The sequence below is a fragment of the Perna viridis genome, chromosome 14 (genome assembly GCF_037379345.1).
Source record: "Perna viridis isolate PV_CMFRI_1.1 ecotype Kerala chromosome 14, ASM3737934v1, whole genome shotgun sequence".
Lineage (NCBI taxonomy): Eukaryota > Metazoa > Mollusca > Bivalvia > Mytilida > Mytilidae > Perna > Perna viridis.
In genome coordinates this window covers 16156864-16182093 of record NC_142458.1, presented here as the reverse complement: position 1 = coordinate 16182093, position 25230 = coordinate 16156864, and the positions used below count along the sequence as shown (strand labels likewise).

General features: G+C 32.1%; 2 protein-coding genes across 12 annotated transcripts in view; one reads left to right on the top strand and one right to left on the bottom strand.

Moving 5' to 3' along the window:
- LOC148598385 (potassium channel subfamily T member 2-like) overlaps window positions 1–15829 on the top strand; it is a 66258-nt gene extending 50429 nt beyond the window's left edge. For all 8 annotated transcript variants that reach the window (XM_088560635.1, XM_088560637.1, XM_088560639.1 and 5 more), the window contains 11 exons: window positions 316–421; window positions 846–1021; window positions 2181–2252; window positions 2611–2745; window positions 3243–3354; window positions 4286–4387; window positions 4685–4768; window positions 5476–5613; window positions 6580–6748; window positions 8332–8416; window positions 8917–15829. In XM_088560635.1, the coding sequence (XP_088416761.1) occupies window positions 316–421; window positions 846–1021; window positions 2181–2252; window positions 2611–2745; window positions 3243–3354; window positions 4286–4387; window positions 4685–4768; window positions 5476–5613; window positions 6580–6748; window positions 8332–8416; window positions 8917–9244 (1507 nt within the window). In that variant the 3' untranslated portion in view covers window positions 9245–15829. The remainder of the gene's footprint in view (window positions 1–315; window positions 422–845; window positions 1022–2180; window positions 2253–2610; window positions 2746–3242; window positions 3355–4285; window positions 4388–4684; window positions 4769–5475; window positions 5614–6579; window positions 6749–8331; window positions 8417–8916) is intronic.
- A 467-nt stretch (window positions 15830–16296) lies between these two features.
- LOC148598384 (uncharacterized protein C8orf34 homolog) overlaps window positions 16297–25230 on the bottom strand; it is a 31058-nt gene continuing 22124 nt past the window's right edge. For all 4 annotated transcript variants that reach the window (XM_088560646.1, XM_088560645.1, XM_088560644.1 and 1 more), the window contains 8 exons: window positions 24529–24600; window positions 22320–22396; window positions 21707–21740; window positions 21017–21089; window positions 20275–20401; window positions 18111–18213; window positions 17816–17845; window positions 16297–17336 (listed from right to left, as the gene is read on the bottom strand). In XM_088560646.1, the coding sequence (XP_088416772.1) occupies window positions 17329–17336; window positions 17816–17845; window positions 18111–18213; window positions 20275–20401; window positions 21017–21089; window positions 21707–21740; window positions 22320–22396; window positions 24529–24600 (524 nt within the window). In that variant the 3' untranslated portion in view covers window positions 16297–17328. The remainder of the gene's footprint in view (window positions 17337–17815; window positions 17846–18110; window positions 18214–20274; window positions 20402–21016; window positions 21090–21706; window positions 21741–22319; window positions 22397–24528; window positions 24601–25230) is intronic.

Here is a 25230-nt window from a genome sequence, read left to right as displayed (position 1 = left end):
ATGGGGAGCTTTCTGTCCATCTGTCTGTCTGTTTGGCTGTCAAGCCTATTTGCGATGAAAAAAATATTACTTAAATTATTATTTTAATTGTGATATTTTCTCAGTGGATAGAAAAATGTGAAAAATAATACCCACGAAATTGATTTTTAACTCTTAACTCAATACAATTAAATTACATGAACAATTCAAGGCATTTTAGGATATAATTTTTGAGGAAAAATTAACAAACACACATGACCTTAAAAAAACAAAACCAACTTACCCAGCTAAATACAACTCACTAAACATTGAACCAGTTTACTTACCCATCAACAGGTACACAGTAGGGAGACCACCAGCCACATCTTTCATTGGACCCAAGAATACAGAATGTCATCTGATGAAAGTCATGAGGACTAAATGTTGTCTGAAGTGGGGTGAGGTAAGAATAATAAATAAAGGTACCACTCACTCAATAATAAAAGTACTGTCGAACTGGAACAAATAGTGACACTTGGCAGATATGCCCCATTTGCATCGTGAAGAAATTAGACCATTAATTCAACAATGTTAGTGAGGTTGTTAAAAAAATAGTCAGAAGTGTCCCTCTTATATACCTGATACTGAATCCAATTCACCAGGATTAATTCCTTATTTTTATAATACATGTATGTATTTCAAATTTTCTGTTTTTTTTTCATGTGTTAAGATAAAACATGTAGTCAATTTTTTTTTAAAACCTGATTTTTGAAGAAAAAATTCCAATGTCATTTAAAGTAATTTCAAAAGTCTGGAAACAATTATCAGTATTGCAAACTACAAAACTAATACTATAATGCATATAAAAAATTTTGAATTCCTTCCAGGATTGCAACCATATCAACTACAAGAATGCTTCATCGTCTTACTTTGGTAACAACCTGATCATCCTGACAGCCCAGACCATTAACCAGGGGCTGTATAACTTTATCTTACCGCTACGGTCATGTTTTATCAGCATCAAGTCACTCAAACCAATCATATTGATGTTTGAAGAAGATGAGTAAGTTATTTGATATGAGGCAGGTGTAATTTTTATGATGAAGTCGTGAAGTTATAAGCTTAAGAGGGTTTATTGATAGAAAGGTCAATTGTAATCAATTATGTGACATCCTTGGCCATCCCAGGTGTCCCATATTTTCAGTCAATTTGATTTACGTAGCAAATCATTTACTGAAAAGCTGAAATCAGATCCTTCATGGTTCTGATGTTGTATGATAAATTCATACTGTATTTTCCTTTTTGTTGAAAGGAAACTTATTTTGATGGATTTTGTGGACAGTGTGGAACCACAAAATTAAAAAGTTAACAAATAATTATCTCTGTGAATGAAAGTCAATTCAGATAGAAAGGCTTATAATATTAAATCTCTGCATTATACACGTGTCATGATAGAAGAGGTAATACCAAGCACTCAATAACATCAAACTAAATGTTAATTAGAGGTTATTTACCTTGAGGCTTCCTGGAGTTATGTAATGTTAGTGGTAATTAAAAATAAATCGTAACATTCAGTAATATTGGCAGTTTCATCTGGAATGGAAGCGAGAGGTTTAGCATGCTGTAATGGTTTAACCCACCTTTCATTTTGAAATGCCTGAACCAAGTCAGGACCAATGGTTTCCAAATTTCCAGTTTTTACTCTAATACTGCCATTGGTTATACAGACTTTCCTTTTGGAGTACTGCCTAAAATTCTTATCAGTTTGGTAATTTTGCTATTATCCTTCGTCTATCCATCAGTACTGGATGCCATAATAACTCTGGGTTTAACCATCTCCCTTCAATGTAAACATAGAAATGTGCCTGAACTTTTCATTCAAAAGAGTTTTAACTTACTTGAATTTTACTCATAATCAGGGAAATGAAAACCGCAGTAATTATGTCTCTATATATGTATTATATACGAAGCGTCCATTCGTAATTAAATGTGATCAAGTTTTCTTTGAAATGATAGCCAATCAGAACTAAGAATTAACATTATTAGGGGATATGATGGTTAACTTGATTTCAATTTAGCTGTAGCAATTGTTTCTCTGCAAGCCTATGTTTAGACAGTAAATCCACTGCTTTGCAGATTAACTCTAGTTTAAATTTCCTTTCCAGAATCAGAATGTTTGACACATGTGATCATGTTTAATCATATTTCTAATTTAATTTCAGACCTAATAAGCTGTTTCTGGAGACCATTGCACATTTCCCTCATGTCTACTGGATGAAAGGAAGACTTGTCAAGTATGTATTTAAGTTTGACAGTTCTTTGGTGACCAAAACCATGTTGCTTTATTATTTCAAAGCAACATTAAGACAAAATCGCAAGATTAATTATGGCATCCTCATTACTTACTTGGGGCACAAAAATGGTATTAAAATGGGAAAGGCTTCCCTTCCTCATTGGTTTTCATGAGGCATGAGAACCAAGATATAAACTTTGAATGGCCTTAGGTTCAGAATGATAAGTACAATGTAAGTACAATGTAATAAATAGATAAATTTGAAAAAAAAAAAACTTTCAATTCATTTGTTTAAACTGAAAAAAAATTGCACATGTGCCTCAATGGATAATATTGACACCTTTTGTTTTCACTTTTAGTATAGATGATTTACTGACAGCAGGTATTAACAAAGCAAGTCATTTAGTTGTGGTAAACAGAGAATTGTTGGCAGATACTACTAACACAGTGGATGCTGATGCTGAGACTATTGTTAATGTACAGACAGTTCATAGGTATGAATCATAAACTAATTCTCAGTATTAGGAATCTTTGTTAAAACTGTTTACAGATATGAAACACATTTTCTACAGTTTTTGCATTTTTTTCCCAAACAAATTGATTAAAATGTTGATCTCTCACAACAATGTAAGAAGATTGACTCTTATATCTTTACAGATTCATTTTTATAACCCACCCAATGAAGTTACAGAGGGTACAAAGTATTTGATATGTTCATTAGTCTATCTGTCTGTCCTCTTTTTGAAATTGTAACTTCTATTAAACTACTGAACAGAATGTCATGAAACTTGGTACGTAATACTTACACAATATGCAGTTGTGCATATTACCTTCAAATTTTGATTCCTCAAATGTGGGAGTAATGCCCCTTTGAACTTACTTTTTAGTTTTCTTAAGTACAGGAATGAGAGGTTTTATTATCTATATAGGAAAATGCTCAGTCTTAACAAATAGTTTAGGACATATTGAAATAATAACTATTTTATTTAAGGTTGTTCCCAAGTATCAACATACTAACAGAGCTATCAGAGAAAGACAACATGAGGTTTATGCACTTCCAGGCTAATGATGAATATACCATGAATATATCTCGAGTGGAAAAGGTAGGGTTTGAAAATATCTACAATGGAAAAGGTTGGTTCATTTGAATAAATCTCGCCTGGAAAATTTGGTATTGCTTGAATATATCTCGGCTAGAAAAGGTTGGGTTTGAATACATCTCGATTGAAAAAGGTAGTGTTTGAATACATCTTGGTTGGAAAAGGTAGTGTTTGAATACATCTTAGCTGGAAAAGGTAAGGTTTGAATATATCTTGGTTGGAAAAGGTAATGTTTGAAAATATCTCGACTTTGAAAAGAATGAGTTTGAATATTTCTTGGGTTGGAAAAGGTTGGTAGGGTTTGAAGTAGAAAATACTTGAATTCTCCATGTGATGACTTTTGCAAGTTAATTATTACTTATAATGATTGGGATTTTTCTTTTGCAGTGTACTTTGAATGTGAGTGAAATAATCCTCTGTTTGGCCCAAATCATTTAAATTATTTAAATGCTTTTCCACCAACAACTCTTGCATAGTTTAGGTGAAGAAAAGACAGTACTTTTACTCCAAAACTTTAGTACTACTCCATATAAAATATAAAAAACTTTTATCACAAAAGTGCAAGAATCAGGATCAGATTAGGGAAGAAACAAAAGTTCATGGATTATTAAATTCATAGTTTTAAGGTTTTCAGTATACACATTAATGAAAATCTTCTTTTCATTTGGAACCAAATTTCGTGGTTTGGCCTACCCACGAAAACCACAAAAATTGGTACCCCACGAACAGTAGGAAAATCTCCTTTCCGTTTGGAACCAAATTTCATGGTTTGGCCTACCCATGAAAACCACAAAAATTGGTACCCCACAAACAGTAGGAAAATCTCCTTTTCATATGGAACCAAATTTCATGGTTTGGCCTACCACCGAAAACCACGAAAATTGGTACCCCACGAACAGTAGTGCTTTCACAGTAATTCTTTCGTTCATTTCAGAAATTAAAGGAAAAGAACTGTATAATGACCCACCTGTTTAGGCTTCCATTTGCAGCTGGACATGTCCTTAGCGGAGCTATGTTAGATACATTACTATATCAGGTAAAGTAAACCTCATTCACTTATACCCTAAACACAAAACTTGATTACCATCCAAAATCGATACTTGGAAATATGTTCATTTGACAGAATCTGTGAAAATTGGCATCTGTGAAAAGTAATAAATTGACAGTATTTATGAAATTAAGTACCTGTGAATATACATAACAAGTGTTAAGCATAATGGTAAATTTCAACATTATGCCAACTTTAAAAAAAAAACACTGAGAAAAATGTCTGAAAACCTCAAGTAATGAAAATAAGTTTATTGACAGTATTCAGCAATGATATATTTTTCAGACGTTTGTAAAGGGATACCTGATTAAGTTTGTTAGATTACTGTTGGGTATTGATGCTGAGAAAAACTCTGGCCATTTGTCTAGTGTAAGTATCGTAGTGTAAGAACTCTGACCATTTGTCTAGTGCATCGTAGTGTAAGAACTCTGACCATTTGTATGGTGTAAGTATCAAAGTGTCAGAATGCTGGCCATTTGTCTATTGTATTGTAGTGTAAGAACTATGGCCTTTGTCTAGTGTAAGAATCGTAGTATAAGAACTATGGCCATTTGTCTAGTGTAAGTATCGTAGTGTAAGAACTCTGGCCATTTGTCTAGTGTAAGTATCAAAGTGTCAGAATGCTGGCCATTTGTCTAGTGTAAGTATTGTAGTGTAAGAACTGTGGCCATTTGTCTACTGTAAGTATCGTAGTGTGGCATGGTAAATAGAAATTGATACTTTGATTTTTTACTGAAAATTTTCTTCTCTCTTCATGACTATAGTTCAATGGGGCATCCTGCAGGTACAGTGTTAATTTAATACTTCGGTAAATATTTTAATAGATATGGCTTGATATGGGGCAGCTTTGTATTTTAAATTTGAAAAATAAACTCTGTTTTCAATTTCATTATACATCCTGAAATAGATTAATTACTTTGTGAAATGATGAAATATCTACCTGCATCTTGTGATCATTTTAAAGAAACTTTCAGTGTTAAAAAAATGACATTTTTATTGCATTTAGTACAAAAAATTGTCACTATTAATTTGAACCATATTGCTCAATTCTTCACCCTAAAATTTTATATTTTTAGATCAAAGTAAAAAGACATCTAATGTCCAAATATAGAACATATGGAGAATTATACAGAGGGTTGTGTGAAGTCACTGGGGAGATTCCCATAGCTATTTATAGAACAGAAAGAAGGAAACATTTGAATGATGTAGAAGATGTATGTGTAGTTTGTAGAGAGTTTCTCAAAACTATTTGTAGACTTAAAAAATATCTCCTGATTTGTGGGTAATAAAAACAAACATAAAAAACAAGAGAAGAAAAACAAAAGGAATGTCCCGAAATGTCCTTAAGTAGTACTCCAGTTAAGAAACATGCAAAATTTGATTCATGGGAAAAAAGACTACATATTTTTATTTTTGATATTTTGTTTGAATTTCCATAGTAAACAGAAACTAGCATTTGGTTTTTCATATAACCTGTGTTCTTAGGAAATAAAAATTATATAGAATGCACTGTAGATTTCAAAATTAAGGGAGATAACTCTGTAAATGACATTCAAATACAATGGAATCTATTGGATTTTCAGTGTTGATCATCTCCTAAGCGCAGACAGATTGGAATGAATAATTACACATTTCATAGTATATACCCATAAGACAACTTCATTACAAAAATAAAAATATGTTGCCTTTTTTGGGGTGTATCACATTTTTCAGATTTTGCATGATTTTTACAAAGACTGTTCTTTATTACCAGTGTACTTCAGAGTTAATATTGTTACCTATAGAATATAATCACAATGCAAACATAAGTTCCAAAATAAATAAAAAATCCAAGGAGTAAGACATATTTTGTGTTCCACTACCAAAATCAAATATTTTTATTTATTTATTTTTTTTTTTTTGTGGGGGGGATGGTACTTCATGTACATAACATTGAGTCATCAATTTAATTTAAGCATTTGTAGCATAAAATATATTCTTTTTATTAGATTCTTCTTGTTGTTATCCATTATACTTGAATGCCAGTCTCCTCAACAAATCTGGCCGTCTTCTGTAGGTCTTCCACAGGTCCATACAGTTTCTCTGTAATTGGGGTTGGTTTATACCATATCTTGTTTCTCTGTGCCTGGTGTAACTTGCTTTTGTTAGATAGTTAATGTTATTTTTTTACATTATTTTAGACTGTCATGGAGAACAATAACATGTCTAAACACAGTCCCCACAAAACCAACATAGAACGTAAAACTACGATCAACATCAAACATTTCTACGAGAGGTCAGAACAGAATGATGTAACAGAAATGATCAGAAACAGGATGAAGTCACTACACATGGATGACGACAGTTATAGTATGTTGTTAGTTACACTGATTTTGTTGGTGAACTTAGGCTTCAATGGTCTCGTTGTATCACTGCAAAAAGTGCCACACATGAAAATCAATTGGTTTGCAATATATGATTATCATATGAATCAAGTATGATATGATAATTATATATATCAGTTTACATATGATTATTGCATGGTTATCATATGATGATCATATTTTTTCAAAATTAACATATGAGAATCATATTATAATCATGTGACTATCATATGTAAATTATCATATGATTATCATATGAATAGAGCATATGTGGCACATTAGGTTGTGTAATATGCTGCCTTGAGTGCATGAGGTATTGGTTTGAACCCAAGCCAAGTCATACCGAAGGCTTTAAAATTGGTAATCACTGCTTCTCCACCAAGCACATGGCATGTAGGAGTAAGTGACCCCTAGTTAGCTTGGAGTCATAATAATAAACTTGAGTGGGATGACATGCTGACTTTAAGATTAGTATTCGCTGTGTTAAGTAGCACTCCAGCTAAGAATCATGCAAGCCTACATATTTTTATTTTTGATATTTTGTTTGAAATATCATAGTAAACAGAAATAAACATGTGGTTTTTCATATAACCTGTGCTCTTAGGAGATAAAAAGTATATAGAATGCACTGTAGATTTCAAAATTAAGGGAGATTACTCTGTAAATGGTGCTCAAATACAATAGAATCTACTGTATTTTCAATGTCGATTATTTCCTAAGAGCAGGCAGATTTGAATGAATAATTACACATTTCATAGTATAGACCCATAAAACAACTTAATTACAAAAATAAAAATATGTAACCTTTTTTGGGGTGTATCACATTTGTCAGATTTTGCATGATTCTTACAAAGACAACTACTTAACAACAAGCATGTGGCAAATAAATGTTAGAGTGATGTTTGGTTGGTTCAGAATCAGAATAATTTGTTGGAATGGGGTGACATGCCTACCTGTGACCAATGATTATGTCAACTATGTGTACATTTAAAAACTGGCTCTGGATTAGTAAGGACCCAAGTCTTTCAATTAAACATTCTTGCCCTGAAATGTGTAAAATATTTGTCATAAAATGTACTTGTAAATTTACAATCAATCAAATTGTTGTTGTGAATTTAAAGGTTTATTATACCCCCTGCAAACAAAGTTTGAAAGGGCGGTATATAGAAATCAACCTGTCCGTCCATCTGTTCACATTTTTGATAAGTTCAACTCCTCCTAAACCGCTCCATGATATAAAAATTTTGGAGGTTGGGTATCATATTTAGATATGCATAAAAAAATATAATTACTGTCAGAAAATTTCAAAGGGAGATGATCCAAATGAAGGGTTTTGCATGTTCAAGCCTCCTAAGTGCAATGCTTCCTGGACTACTCAAGGCATTTTGATGAAATTTTATAGGAAGGTTGGGTATCATATGTACTTGCACATGAAGGAATATTATTGCTGTTTGATGATGCCAAAAGGAAAAAAATCCAACAAGCAATTTTCATATTAGTCCATTTGATGTGGGGGTTATTCTCTTTGTGAGTTTGCTCACAGTATTTCTAATTTGGTTTATTTTGTAGTTGGTGGTGAGCCAGTAGATAAGACGATATCGTATATTATACTGAACCCTACACCAAACAGAAGACTGAAAAAAGGAGACACAATGTAAGTATCATAGATATATTGCTCTGTAGAGGCTCTGACAGAGATTCATCCCCTCTTGCAATTAGACAGGTTTTTTTAAAAAAAAATTTTTTGTGTGTGTGGGGGGGGGGGGGTATATAGGAATAAGTCTGTCTGTCCTCATATCGTGTCAATGCAACTTCTTCTTAGTCGTGTAAATGCCTTTGTGGATTTGTATGACACTTTGTAGGAAGGTAAGGCTTTATTCATAGATGTGCATGAAACTAGATAGGGCAATATTGGTAGTGAATTGTTTTATATGTGAAAATTCCTTACATGTAATTGCAAATCCACCTTTTTTTCTAAAATCATTTTAATTTTCTTTAATGTCTAACTTATTTATAGCATTAATGAATAAATTGAACTAATTTCCTGACAGTTTTAACTGCTGAATATAATAGTTGTCATGATTTCTTTCGCACTGATAGATTTTTTTTTATTTTTATGTGCTGAATTATAATGTGTGAATTTTTATGTTACAGATATGTAATACAGCCAAGTTCAATGGTAGCTATACCTAGTAGATGCAACAGGAAGCCAGCTAGGCGGCGGTCATGGTCATCAGCAAGAGACGCTGCTAATTTATTGCTTGGGAAAAGAAATCGTAGCCAATCAGTGAATCCTGATTTATCTTCACAGACTATACATGAAATTTGTACAGATCGATCACCACTGAGCAATATGACAGACAGTCCTAATGAACACAATGAGCTTACTGTTGAAACAGTAGCTAGGAAAGTTTCTAATAAGATTTTTATAACAGAAAAAGTTGATGAGTCTGATGTGCCAAAAAATGAAACTACTGCTTAGTGAACTAAAAGAAAATGAATAATTTAACATTTGTTTATGACTTGAACTGTGATTGATGGAGGTTGTTAAAGTATTTTTACACTATTTATGTTGGAACAAGCTCATGATGTTTTATTGAGCAGTTGATAGTTGATAACAAGAAAAAAAAGCAGATGTGCCCTTATCTTTGCATAAATTGTAAACCGGAAAATTTTAACAGTTTTTTGTTTTGAATTTTTTTGTGGTGAGACCCATATTTGAAGAATACAACTGTTGGGAATATTCTATCAAAAAATGTCAAAATACTATTAAATGATGCCTGAATTAAGAATGTGTGAAAACAGATTTACAGTATTGAGTAAAAAGCCTTAAAAAATGGTGGGAACATTCCCAAGTGTTTGTAAGAATCAGGCAGAATGGGAAAAATCAGAAACCTGCATATCAAAATCCCACCAACCTGGGATATTTTTTCTATTTAAAAAGACTATTATTTGATCTCTTCATCACTGGTTTTGCTCTGAAATGTTTCAATAGAATGTTAAAAAAATGAAATTTTGACAGAGTATCTACCCTTGAAATGTTCATTTTCAGTGCATTTCAATGAAATTATAACTCAATGCACCAACATGATATGCTAAATTTTGTCTTTTTTCCTTGATTCTGATGGTGCAGATAGTCAAAAAATGGTGTGTTTTTGATATCATGTTTCACTGACTGCCTGATTCTTACAGAGACTGACACTTAACAGTATACTGGTACTATGTATTGAACAACAGTAATTATCTAACTTCTATGAAGTTCTTAGTGGTAGTTATAGTAGGCCTTACTTTATAAAAGTTAAGTAGCACTCCAGCTAAGGATCATGCAAAATTTGATTCACGGGAAAAATACTACATATTTTTATTTTTGATATTTTGTTTGAATTGCCATAGTAAACAGAAACTAACTTTCATTTTTTCATATAACCTGTGTTCTTAGGCGACAAAAATTATATAAAATGCACTGTAGACTCAAAATTAAGGCAGAAAACTCTGTAAATGACACTCAAATACAATAGAATCTATTGGATTTTCATTGTTGATTATCTCCTAAGAGCAGGCAGATTTAAATGAATAATTACACATTTCATAGTATAGACCCATAAAACAACTTAATTACAAGATAAAAATATGTAGCCTTTTTGGGGGTGTATCACATTTTTCAGATTTTGCATGATTCTTACAAAGATAGCTACTTAATATTGACAATGTAATGGCTTTGGGATTTTGTGGCATTTGATAAGTTGTAGTGAGTTGTAGAACTAGTGCACTCTATAATGATTACAATATTCAAGATAAGTCCTCATTAAAATATACTACTGTGAAAGTACTTTTATTCATTGATATCAATTTTCATTGATTTCAGACAAATCCTTGGTATATGGGTTTTTAAATTCGTGGTTTGACATTTTCCTTAGTATAAATCAACAGAAAATATGTTTTTCGTCAGGTAATTTATTTTGTATTCTTAGTCAACCACAAAATCCATGAAAATTAGTATCCCTTGAATAATAATACTTCCACAGTTCTATATATGGCGAGTTGTGGTTCTACGCTAGTCATTTTATGCAATTATACAAAAAATGAACTGTGTGCCTTAACTACTTGCCGCTTGGTAGAGAACTTTTTTAGAGAACAATGTTGCACATTGTAATTAAATTTCTTAGGTTTGCAATTAGGGATTTCTATTGTGTGATACCTCATTGAGAAGTGTCTTTTTAAGAAAAAATGCCACTCTACGACTGACTTTTATTTTTAATTTTAAATTTTTTTCTCATCAAAGCTAATTATACAGTGAAATCTATCTTAACTGAACCTCTCTTGGTTTACCCAGGTCCAAAATACATGTAAGTACCAGTCCATATAAAATTCAGACACTGCCTATGGTGAGGTGATTCATGGTGTAGAAAAACCCACAGAACAGACATTGCTTTTTTGGTCTATGTATGCTATATTTTTAAGTGACGATAGTCCTTTCTGTATTTAGATCAATCCTTTTGAGAAAACTAAACTTTAACTTCCCACTAAAATCAACCAAATCAAACCAAATCAAGAACAATAACTCTTGCTAATTTCATGTACAATTTATATAAATTTTATCTCGGAACAGCAACCCTCAAATGAAAAACTAAGACTGGTTATGTGATCAGTAAAGGTTTCTGAACAAGAAATAAAACCGAGTTTGGTGGGTTTTTCAAATGCATGAATCACCTCCTGTCCGATTTTTATAAAGACTGCTTCTTCAACAGATATAAAGAGACTTTTAGAAAGTGTTTGGTTTAGACAGGTTCTTGCTTTACCCAGGGTCAAAATACTGTAAACATACTAATTTTCGCTGTTTACTTATTTTTTCGCTATTTTCACGTTGCACAGAAAACTGTGAAAAATAGTATCCAGGAAATTGTTTTTTTTCACTGTATAAAGCTAATCATTCTTTGAAACCATGTAAATTAATACCTGCGTATATGTACACTTGACCAAATCCGCTAAAATTAATACATTTACAATACCTTTGAATAGATATATAGTGACTTTAACAAAAGTTTCTGGTTTAGACAGGTCTCAGATTTTTCAGGATTTTGTTAAGACAGGTTACATTGTATAGGTGTTTATGTTTAAAAATACTGGATTAAAAGTTCCATGTGTGTCTTGCATAATATATTTATTTGTTGTATATTTTTCTTCTACTGCCTTGTAACATATAAAATTACAAAATGTTTTTGTTTCTCAACTTATTTATTTTATGTTATTTTTATGTAGAAGGATTTTTTCTACTCTTTAAAACCTGTTATTGTTTTTTTTTTTAAGATGTTTTGGAGACGGGGTGTTTTCTAAGGAGGTAAACCTAGGGTAAGGAACATGACTCTTGAAATAAGTGATATGTTTGTGTCCTATTCAATTTCACCAAAGCATCTCAAGCTTTCATTTGAAGCAGAATAAAATCAACCTAAGTTACTTAGATGCTTACATGAGATTGATGTAAAGAGCCTGAATACAAACGTTCCAATGATTTTTTACCTCCTTATCTCATCAGATCATGCTGCAATGAGTTCTGACAGAAGAAAGCAAGGTTTTCTTTGTGACAACATTATCTTTTCATGAATTACAATTCAAAAACATTCATCAACTGACTTCCATTTCTTATTCATTTTCTAAAATTTACTGCATTTTACAGTAATATTTGATTTACAATAAATGACAGAAAATTTGGCTAGGTACCTTATGTCTGCCTACTTTGGGAGGCATATAATTTTGTGATTTTGAGGCAAAAAGGTATTTGAAAAATTTTGGCATTTCTGATTTTGACGGATGCTAAGTCTTGCACAACAAACATTAACTCAGAGTAAATACTCTGTGGAATTTATTTTGGCATTTTCTGACAGATACTAAAATATGTAAAAATAAGCACGCTATATAAATTACCCACTATGTGTATATGGTAATAATATTTTTTTACAATTTTACTTTGTTCAACTCACCTTAGATGTATATACAGGATATCCTTTCTGCTAGAACTGTAGATAAAAGATTAATGGCATAAACTGCTACTGATAGATTTGGTACAAGGTATGAATGAGTACTTGACATATTTCATTGTTGTATGATAACTTTAAATTTTACCATTCCATGTTTAAAGTTCCAGTCATGTAATTTGCATTACCGTGCCTTTTTCGAAAAAGCTGCTAGGGCATCTATTTTGTTACTGTATGCTGTATTTTTGAAAATAATTATTTTATTATCATTCCAAATACTTGCAGAAATCAAAATTAACCATTAACTCGGAATTTTCAGAGTCTGATCCTCATTTGAGGATTTTTCTCAAATAAGTCAGATTGATACAAAAATTGCAATACATGTGTTAAAAAAATAATTTGAGGATTTGAGGAAATTCAAAATTTGTGATTTTTTTTATGAAACTAACTCCAGCATTTAAATATGGTGTAATATTTTAACCTTTTATTATGTTTTTATGACTAAAAATTTTACAGTGGTATAATTCTATGTTACTGTCATCATCGACTGTCGTCATCATCCATATACACTTGGTTTTTGTACAATAATTTGTGAAATCGACCAGAATCTTAAGCTGTTTTAAACATTTAATCACAATTCAATTATAGAGCTGTATCAAGCTTGAATGTTATAATAATTGCTGAAACTGTTCAGGGTCCTCCCACTATTGTTGTATCAAGCTGGGCAGTACAAAGCATTTTATTCAATGTGTTTTTGACTTAAACCTTTGTTAATTTAACATAATCCCAATTTTAAAAAGCTGCACATGTAGATACAGAAAATGCATTGGAGACTTGAAGTACTTTTCAATTTTACTCTTTCTATAGGCATATAGGGCAGATCAAAATAATGTGAAAGTACTTTAATTTGTGGATACCAATTCTCGTTGATTAGGGAAGAAACGCAAGTTCATGGATTCTTGAATTTGTGTTTTTGTGGTTTTCAGTATACACATCAATGGAAATCTCCTTTTCGTTGGGAACCAAATTTCGTTGTTTGGCCTACCCAAGAAAACCATGAAAATTGGTACCCCAGGAACATAGAAAACTTTCACAGTACCAAGTAGTGTAAGTAACAGTAATACACGAGTAACAAGTAAACTCTTTCTAAAGAAAGTCACTCTGAATTTCAAAAGCTCTATTAATATATACTGTGAAAGTACTTTAATTTGTGGATACCAATTGTCGTGGATTAGGGAAGAAACGCAAGTTCATGGATTCTTGAATTTGTGGTTTTCAGGTTTTCAGTATAGACTTTAATGGTATTCTCTTTTTCAATGAGAACCATATTTTGACTACCCACAAAAAACATGAAACTTGGTACTCCACGATGTACTTTCACAATAACCATGGTTGTATTACAGTTCATCCATGGTGGATGTTATGACATGCTATTATCACTATATATATCTGATAAATGGCATTTTTGTGTGTAGCTATTTATAAGTCTGATACAATAGTGCTCATGTGTTACCTAATACATTCCATCAATTGTATACCAGGTAGTATTAAATTTATTTCTACTGATTTTATTAAAAAATTGTTATTTTTTTTCTCATTGCAACAGACTCCTAATGACTTTAGAGAAATTTTGCTTAGAAAAGGTAATTAACCTCAAGGAAAGTTTGAAGGCACCTTAAAAAATAAGTTTTTGAAGTTGCAGTCTGTTCAAAATTTCTGAAAAAATGAGGGAAATTGATAGGTGATGGATAGGGGTAAATGCCTTCTATCCCCACCCCTTTTTACAGTTTTTTTTTAAATTGCTTTTGCATTTTAGATAAAAAAATAATAATGGTTATTGCTAATGATGATATTTTATTGTGTCCTAACTTTAGTCTTATTTATAGAACAACAAGGCATTGTCTTATATGTTGCTCAACTATCATGGGCTTTATCAGCTAGAGTTTGAGAACAGGGGTTTAGCGTGGACAGATAAGATAAGTACATGTAGTTATTTCTTGATAGTTAAATTCTAACTTAAGCATGCTCTCCCGAGGCTTGCAAGTTAAAGTTTAACTTCACCCATTTGAGGTTATTAGTACACAGATGTAAACATATTTATTGCCAAAATAAACAATGCTCATACTTCATACATGCTTGTTATGTGTTTTATATCGTAGTATTGGTTTCTAGGTGCTGTTTTTTTTTGTATTGTTTGTATAAAGTTGATTTCTTATTTTAATATTCATGTTCTTTGTTAAGTTTTAATAGCACTGTAAGGTGATGCTGCGATTCATTGTTAATTTGTCAACTACTTTCTTTTTGTCATTGCTAAGACTGAAATAGTCTTTAAAATCAAATGATTTATTCTTTCTTAGCCATCTTAGTTCTGCATTAAATAGTGTAAAGAGGCATTGAATGCATTTCAGTCATTATTTTTTTTTATATTTATCATGTACTCTATTCTAGTGCATGCCTTATTCTTTCATGGACCTTTTATGAAATAGATTATTATACACAGTAGTGGAGCTTTCAGTGCAGTGTCACAATCTTCTTCTGTATTGTTGACAAATAAATACTGTAGCCTTACAGTATATTATAGCTTCTTTGACACTGTTATCAGTGACATATCAATTTCTTCACTGGAAACACAAGTTAATAACATTTGTATTGATACTTAGCTATTAGCATGTTTAGGAGAAATTCAATAATCCTTTTGTCATAGTGAAAGAAGCTGTTTCTCTAAATTCAAAAATATTGTAAAATCTTTACAATGTGAGAAAAGTGAACATCAATTTTGTATTAACAACTCCAAGAATCAAACTTTGCCTCAAGGAACTTCAATAAATTACATTGTAAAATCAAAGATCTAATATAGTCATTTTTTCAAACAAGGGTCATTAATGGAAGCAGCATTTTTCAAAGTGAAACCTGAGTAAATTAGAACACAAATACATTATCCCACCAGTTGTTCAGTGCTTTTGTATACTTAAGATTTTAATTTTTACGTAGATCAAATGTGTATTGTATTTATGTCAAATCAATTAATGTCAAATACATTCATGAAGATTATACATTTTTACAATTTATTTTTAAAATAAAAGCTAGGTCACATATGATTTGCCATTTTATTTGTGCATGTTGTGAAACAGAAGTTGCTTATTCTACCAGTGCAAATGGTCAGTGTTCCATTTATTTTTTCGAGACAAGAGTTACTTATCTATTTTTAGTTTGCTGTGTCACTACATGTGCTTAGTAATTGACAGACAGTGGACATGAAGTAGTGTAGATCATCCTACCTAACGGTAAAAAAAACTAACCAAATGGCAGTCCAAGGTCCTTCAATGACCAGTAAAAAATGTCCCACACAGATACTGTATTTGTCTCGCCTTTCAATCAATAGTTATACCTGTCTGGCAAAATGGAAATCACACTACACATTTAACAAACAGAGTAATGTTTAGTTTCTACAGTCTATATACATCTATTGAATACTCAGTGGTATGTGTACCGAATCATATCAATTGCAATAAAATACATCTTACTTTTGAATTTGGAAAGTAAGAAAAATGGAAAGCTAAAATGTAAATTGTTTAGGCATTTAATTAAATCTGGTATACAATATATATATATATATAACTTAGAATTGTAACACATATACAAAATTACTGTAAAATTACATACCAGTACAAAATATTACATGTAATGAAATATCTAAAAATGGACGGACATGATTAACAGAGTATACAGCTGTAAGAACATTTTCAAGAGATGGTGTTTTATAACGATGGTGTAGAAGCAGGTACGGCAGGTATGGCTATCGCCCTACCAATATTTAGTACTGCATGCAATACCTAAAATTTTTGTAAAAATAAATGATAAAAAAAAACCAAAAAAAAACAGATATTTTTTTGTCTTCAAAATTTTCATGAGGAGCATGCCCCAGACCTCCTAGCAAGCCATCTCTCTAGTCATACCAACAGAGATTTGGGTGCTTAATGCCTTTGTATATAGTAGACTGACAAAACACAGGTTCACAATAGAATTTCTTAAAAAAAACTGAGTAAATACATTATCATTCAAATACAGGTCAAAACTACATTTTTGTCAAGCTGTGTTATTTGAATGTACATGTATTGAATGTACATGTATTTGAATGTACATGTATTTGGAAATTGCATTGAGGACAACCTTGAAAGTATCAAGCACAATCATCCTTTTATTTTCTGTTTATGACATAAAAATTTCATAATGGAATTGACAAACTTCTTTTAAGGAGGTAGACCAAGTGTTAGGGACATAACTCTTGAAATCAGGGGTATGTTTGTATCATATTCAATTTCACCAAAGCCTTTAAAGCTTTCCTTGGAAATAGAATGAAATAAATCAAAGTTACTTTGATGCTTACATGAGGTTGATGTCAAATGGTGAATACAAATGTTCCAATGATTTGTAAGAGTTACATGTATGTCCCTCACCCTAGTTCTACCTCCTTAAGTCAACAGTACAAATTCAAATATAAGTACTGGGTATATATAAATTAGAAGGCAGTTCATTATCCTGTCAGAACTATGGCTACAGTCTTTTAACTACAGTCTAGGGTATCCATGGTTTATCAATATGCTGCAATTAAAAAGGAGTTATATTTAATAGCCATATGAACATTTACATACCTGTTAACCCTCCAACATTTTGGGGAGACTCTCACAATATGAATGAAAAATTTAGAATCCCCACAAAAAAACGAGTTGTTAGAGGTTTTTGGCTAAATTACTTTTTTTTCTGTGAAAAGTTCGAAGTAATTGAATTTTAATTTGAAATTCACAGGTATACAATTACAAAGTGATTTTTTTATCAATGGAGAACCTACTTACTTGGAATAGGGTTGGTAGGGATTATGGTATCATACATCATGCTATTTTTATACCATGTTGATAATCTGGAGCAGTGTTTGATATTTTATGCTGTGCTTAATAAATCTGGAGAAAATGTACTAACCTGGCATCAATGTATGTGTGCATTAATGAATATATTTACCAGTCAGTACTGGTATAAAAGTTCAATGTATTAAAATTAACATAGTGGAAATGGCTTTTACTTACCCCTAGGAGGAGGCTGCTTCTTTAGTTTTCCTGTTTAAATGAAATATATATATATATACAATGTATTTTTTTCATAAATAAGACAAAAAGAATTTAAAACTAAGAATCTATTTAAAAGTGTTGAAAGAACTGCCACATCTTACAGTATTTAAATAAACTGTTAACAATTTCACAGAATTTTTAAAATGGCTTAAATAATACACATTAGCAGCCATACATATACATACACAAAAGTTCTTATATGTAAATTAATAAATACATAACATATATAAAAACATTTTTTATCATCGCTTACCATCATATTGCCAATCAGCTATACTTGTATCTGACTCATAACGAGGTAGCTGCCATCCTCCTCTACCTGACTTTACTGAATCCCTAACTGTCTCTTCTGGTTCCTAAAACAAAACACACATTTTTCATCTTAAAACACTCTCTTTTTACATTGAAATCTCTCCAAATTGAATCTAAATTGAAAACTAGATATTTTCTGAAGTCCAATCTTTTGACTATCAGATACAGTCGAACCTCCTTAAGTCAAAGTCGAAGGAACCATGCAAAAAAGTTCGAGTTATCCGAGGTTCAAGTAATCTGAGGTCAAGGATAAACCGGAAATACTAGTAGTTTGGTCCATGACTGTTTCTGTAGTTACATCATTTGTTGTTCTTGTACATGTACATGTACTTTACTTTACACGGCACTTCGTACTGTCAAGCGTTTCATATCGGAAGATATTGTTTTTGTATGTTGTTTATCTTGTTTGAAATACTGAACGGCACCGAGTGTTTTAGTGAAATTTCCTTTTTACTTTTTTCTATATCAAAAACGTCATAGTTCATAACATGCTGCTTTGTTTGATTCACAGTCAGGAGTATCGTCAAACCATGTGCTCTAAAATATTATGAATTTTCCAAAAAATTTCAAATTCACTAGCGAAACGAATGTAGTCGTTGAAATACCCTTACTATCTTCTGTTTGATGTTTCATTAAATAGTCAGATACCATTACAATTCATCTATATTTTTTTATTAAATTGATCAAAATATCCGATATCACTGTTAGTGTACATTCCCACGTGTTATTAATAAAATTCGTTTCTTTTAACAACACCCGCAAGTTTAAATTAATTAAATAAACAAATCAAACCATAAAGAGTGGCAACAAATTAATTTTAAAAGCCACGCTAATTGTTGTTAAAACACTTCAATCATGGTTTGTAATAAAGCAATCAGTTTTCTGACTAATTAGTTGACTTCGAGACATCAGGGTTAATTAACCTCGAAGTCCTATCGAGGGAACTGATTGATTACCTCGAGTTATCCGTGGTTTTGATTCATCCGAGTTCGAGTCATCCGAGGTAAAATTGTATTGGAGTAAGGGGAGTTTTGCTGGGACTTTGTAATTAGTTCCAGTTATCCGAGATTTCGACTAATTCGAGTTCGACACATCGAGGTTCAACTGTAGTTTGAACCTGTGTGAACAAACCCACGACAGTCTGAAAAATGCATTTGTTGCCCAACTTTCCTATAAAGTTTCTTCAAAATCGCTTGAACATTTTAGGAGGAGTTGCACTAATGCAGTATTAACATGAAAAATCTTAAGTTGGCTTATCTCCCCTTTGAGTGCTCCAACAGTTATTGTATTCCTTCATGCACATCTACATATGATACCCAAACTTCCTATAAAAATTTCATCAATATCCCTTGAGGGGTTTAGAAGGAGTTTTGTTTATGATGTATTACCATATAACATCCTTAAGTTGAGTTATCTCCCTACTTACTGTTTGAAGATTCCATAGGTGTACAAGGTTTAAACATGTAAAGCCCTGAAGTTAAATTATCTCCCTTTAAAGTGCTCGGACAGTAATTATATTCTTTCCGGCACATTGACATATGATGCCCAAACCTTCTTAAAAATTTCATCAAAATCACTTTAGAGGTTAAGGAGGAGTTGCACTTTCAAGAAAAAATAGACAGACAGGTAGCAGGGTGATTCCTATATACCTCCCCAACTTTGTTAGTGGGGTATAATAAACTAGCACTCCCCCTAAACCTGCCGGGATATAGTTAGATACTAACTTGTGTATCAGGGAGACTATCAGACCATGTTTCCCTGCCCTGGAGGAATGAATCAGCACTCTTCATAGACCTGCTGGGATATAGTTAGATACTAACTTGTGTATCAGGGACTCTACCGGACCATGTTTCCCTGCCCAGGAGAAATGAATCAGCACTCTCCATAGACCTGCTGGGGTTTGTTAAATACTTACCTGTGTATCAGGGACTCTACTGGATCATGTTTCCCTGCCCTGGAGAAAGGAATCAGCACTCTTCATACACCTGCTGGGGTATGGTTAGATACTTACCTGTGTATCTGAGACTACCAGACCATGTTTCCCTGCCCTGGAGGAATGAATCAGCACTCTCCCTAGACCTGCTGGGGTATGGTTAGATACTAACCTGTGTATCTGGGACTCTACCAGACCATGTTTCCCTGCCCTGGAGGAATGAATCAGCACTCTCCCTAGACCTGCTGGGGTATGGTGTGTCATCAAATCTTACAGGAACTGTAGCTGCCATCTTTCTACTGTAACAATGTGTAAGCAATAAATATGTTAAGTTGCTGCAGTAAGTTGAACTGACTTTCCAATGTTATATAAAGAGTTGCATAGTGATACCAGTAACTAGGAAATTGGCAACATGTGACTGTAAAGAAAGTTTCAACATATGAACAGTTTTATTGTCACCTGTCACAACAAAATGTTGGCTTTGGCAGATCCAAAGAGGGGATCCCCAAAGAGTTTGGTTGATTATTCAATAAGAAAAAAATGAAAATCACTGCAGCATGCCCCCTTATGCCAGTCAGTTTGAGAATTTCTATATTTCCACCACCGGTTGGAACATAGAAATGCCATACATCCATCCAACATTGTAAGCATTCATGTTTTCAATTGTTCACCAATTTTTACCTAAACAAATGAGCCCTGAACATTATTTTGGCAGAGTTATTGCCCTTTGTTGATGGGACAGGGGGACATTGGAACTGTGTTCTATAAAGGAAAGTCAAAATGTGTCAACATTGAAACTTATACATCATGACAGAAAATAGAGAAAAATCAAGCATCAAAACAACTTCACTGATATTAGGCTTCAATTTGCATGGGTCTTAATAGGCCTTAGTCAGGTCAAAGGTTACCCTTACCTTTGACTGTTTGACTTCCTTGACCTTGATGGCTCCGGTAATGTTTTTGACATTTTTGGGTTGTATGACTCTCCTGAAAAAAAATATGAGATTGCACACTTTGATACATTTATAGTTATAAAATATCAAGTTGGACAATGCAAATAACTAAAGTATGTTCATTAATGTCATAGAATAAAGGATCCTATTAGATTATTTCATATTTTTTCAATGGAAGGGAGTTCTCATGCTGATCTCTTCGAAAGGCTTTGCCGCAAGATGAAATGATCATGAGAAACTCCCGAGAGTCTGTTTATCACTCTTTTGTTGAAGTGTAAAGTGTTAGTTTTCTTTTATTTTCAGTTTTCCTAACCTAAATATGTAAGTTTTATAAGCGCTGCAAAGTTTCCTTTTGAGACTATTTTTCAGCGAAGTGCTACATGATGTCACATATGTTGTGCAGCTATCCAATAATTTTCATTCTCACACAACAGACGGAGGTTGAAAATTATCGTATAGCAAGATCAAAGGGATTTTAAACAAAATAGTGATAAATCCATGTATTTATTGTGCGCATGCATTATTTTAAATATCAGTATGACCATGCAGTGGAGTGAGTACATCTCAATTCACAACTAAACTGTAATTCAAAACAAGTTCAAATATCAAAATCTACTTCAATGAAATTATTATTATGATAAGTAATCTTACCATCAGAGTCCACAACATTCCACACAGGTCTCCTCTAGGAAAAATATAAATAAAAAATGGATTTTTTTGTCACAAAAATAGTTGATTTCTAGTATACAAGATATTATTTATAATAAAAGGCACTGTCAAAAACACAGAGTCCACTATGACACCATATTATTCACCATTAGACATGCAGCCTTTAAAATATCAGAGATTATGGCTTTACATTTTCATCAGGGCCAAGTTTGTACTGCATTTGTCTAAATTTAATCAAAGGATTTATTCTCTAATACAAAAAGAAATAAAAGTGCAGATTGAATATTTCAGATTCTAAGCAACAACAGGGTGAACGTGCATTGTCTAAGTATCCTAATAGTAATATCATTTTGGGCTTCCCCTAAGAAGGACAAAGCTATTTGTGCTTAATTTAGAACTTTGTTGATAATGTTTCGACAATGGAAAAAACAGACTTTCAAACCTTCTAAAACACCTGTCTGCCCCTGCATTAAAATCACATACATATATGTCATTTCCAACAGAACTATTTGGAGCCATTCATGTTTCAAATCCACCACACATATGTAGGACATGGCTGACACTCTGTCTCTGCTATAGGAATTTTATTACTTACAGGACCAGTAACTTGTGACACAGATTCAAACTCATCATCCTCACTATCCCCTGGTGATGGCTGGTATCCTGACATTCCTGAAAAATGAATAAAATCTTCACTTCTGTGTTCTATTATTAAAATTTCATTTATACTGTAATTGTTCTATTCAAGCAGCCAAAATGCATTGACCAAAGATTTACAAGTGACATACACAGGCAACTATTTTTCACTTGAAGTTCATTTTAACCAAGCTTCATGTGAAATTCATGTGAACTTTGCATGAAATTAACATGATTTTCATAAGACATTCACTTAACACGACTTTCACGTTATCAATTCATGTGAATTTCATGTGAAGACTTGATTCACCTGAATTTAACATGAAATTTATCATGAAGTTTATTTGTTTAATTCAGGTGAAAATCATGTGAAATTCATGTGAAAATCATGTGAAAATCATGTGAAATAATTTGTCCTGTATATGGTCACTAACTGGATATGATTTTCTGTTGTGACGCCACAAGCATTACATTGTTTTGAAGACGTCATGATGTTGTACGCTTCAAATAAAAAAAAAAAAATTGTTTGTCTTTTTTCTTTTAAAATTTTGTTGCAGTATAGATTTTAAAACAATAAAAATGCACTGACTTCGCTTGAACAAGTGAAAATGCTCAGCACTGCCTCACATTTTCCCATGGTTCAAAACCTAATCCGTATATATCAGTTTTATACCAAGTCAGTGCACAATTAATGTCTATATATGTACACAACATTTTAATCCTAACCTTATAATCAGGAAGTAATTTCTGATAGAACAGTATCTACAAATACAGCATTGCACAACACAATGTTACATACATGTATGTGATAACTGTTTAACAGGATTATGTCTTTGCAAAACAGAAAATATTTTTATTCAAAACTATGGTTATTTTATTCTTAGGAAGAGATCTATAAAGAGAATTATTGGTTTCATAATGAGCAAAAGTTGAATAACGCAAACAATCAACTCAAGTTATTTAATTTCAGTGTCATAACAAACTTACTGAGGCTTGTTCATTATGATGTTAACATTATATAAAGCAATATACAGAGACTAAGTATGGGGTATATGGTGTATATGTCAAAAAAACAACAACCCCAGTAGGATGAAAATGTCAGCCAAACGCCATCCATTGGTTTTCAATGAACTACGAGGAAACTCTCATACCACACAGCAGGCTGCAGCTGGCCATAAAACAATATAATACACAGGTACAGCAAGTTGATATTTTGCAATATTCAATTTTCAAAATTTATTAAACCCTTTTCTTTATGATTCCTTTGGGATATTTTGATCACTTGATATTCTGCATCTGTAAAACTGGAAAGTATAGTAATAGTCCCACTATGACATCACCAATTGTGTCGGGAGAACGGTGTTTAAACATCACGTCACTTTTGAACAATCAGGTTTTATAGAAAATGATACACAACAAATCGCAAGGCGAATTTTTCAAATCAGTGGTTCATATCACATCATCCATGGTGTGATATTGCAAATATCTAGCTGTCCATGATGTAAAAAAAAAGGATCAAATCATAGAGAACAACTATTTTCTTACAAAATGCAGAAGATGTCATCAAGATGGTGCACAATTTTTTTTTTTTTTTTCAAATCTCAACCTAATGTTTCCAAACTCTATAATTAATTTATTGATGTAATTTTCAAGAATGAAAGAAAACTTTGCAGAGTTGTACTTCCTGTATCATCTTTTAAAAATACAGTGATACCTTTCTAAACTAAACCACTTTTGGACTTTAAAATTGGTTTCGTTTTAGACAGGTGTTTGGTTTACAAAGGTTCAAAATAGCAAAATTTGGTTGCTTTTTAAAAAAAAATTTGAAATCAATTTCTGGGCTATCCATCATCAATTTAAAAATATCTTATTAAATAATAATATTTGACATACATATGATATAAATATTACTTAGGAACAAAAAATCCAGTCTGATAAAATATACCATGTGTCATCCATATCATAGGAACTGCCTGGTTTCTACATGGACTCCCTCTTAAATTGATATAAGAGAACTTTAAAAGTGTGTAATTTAGACAGGTCCTCAGATTATTCAATATTTGGTTTAGACAGGTCTTCAGATTATTCAATGTTTGGTTTAGACAGGTTTCAGATTATTCAAAATTTGGTTTAGACAGGTTTTCCTGTATAAAGAATTGTATACACACCAGATACAGGTCTATCTTCCTGGTCTGATTCTAATGGACTGCCATTATACTGTTGTGTACTGTATCTATCATCTGGAGAAAAAATACAAAGGGATTCTCTTAAAGATGAACTATCAAGAAGAGTATAAGTGTATCTGTTTTTATGGTCATTTTTTTTGGCAGATTGAGTTTTTTCACTGGTAAAAAAATTCAAAAAGTTTAAAAATTATTTACATTGATACTAATTTCCATGCTGATTTGTTTACAACAAAAAGTAAACAATTGTATGCTGTAAAATTACAATGTTGAAAGTCATGAAACAAAATATTTTTAATTTTAAAAATGCCTTTAAAATATTGTAATCAATATCCACTTTAGTGGTGGTAATTAGTGAAATTGTGCACCACATGAAGTTGTATGTGTTATCAGAAAACCATTAAACTGAAAAAAAAATAAACGTCTAGAGAATCAAGCTGCTTAGCTATAGCATGGCATCACATTTAAAGTGATCATTTTCAAAGCTTTTAACGATAGCTACTAAAAATGAAGAGCTGTGCAAAATTAGAATTCCCATGTCCATCAACAGCTAGAAAAGTCAATATAATAGGTGGAAAGTGACCAACACTCAAAATACAGCTTGTAAAAACACCATACAGTGTGCATAAATTCTGTGATTTCTTCTATAACTAGTCTCTGCATTTGATCTTTATTTTCTTGAGTTCC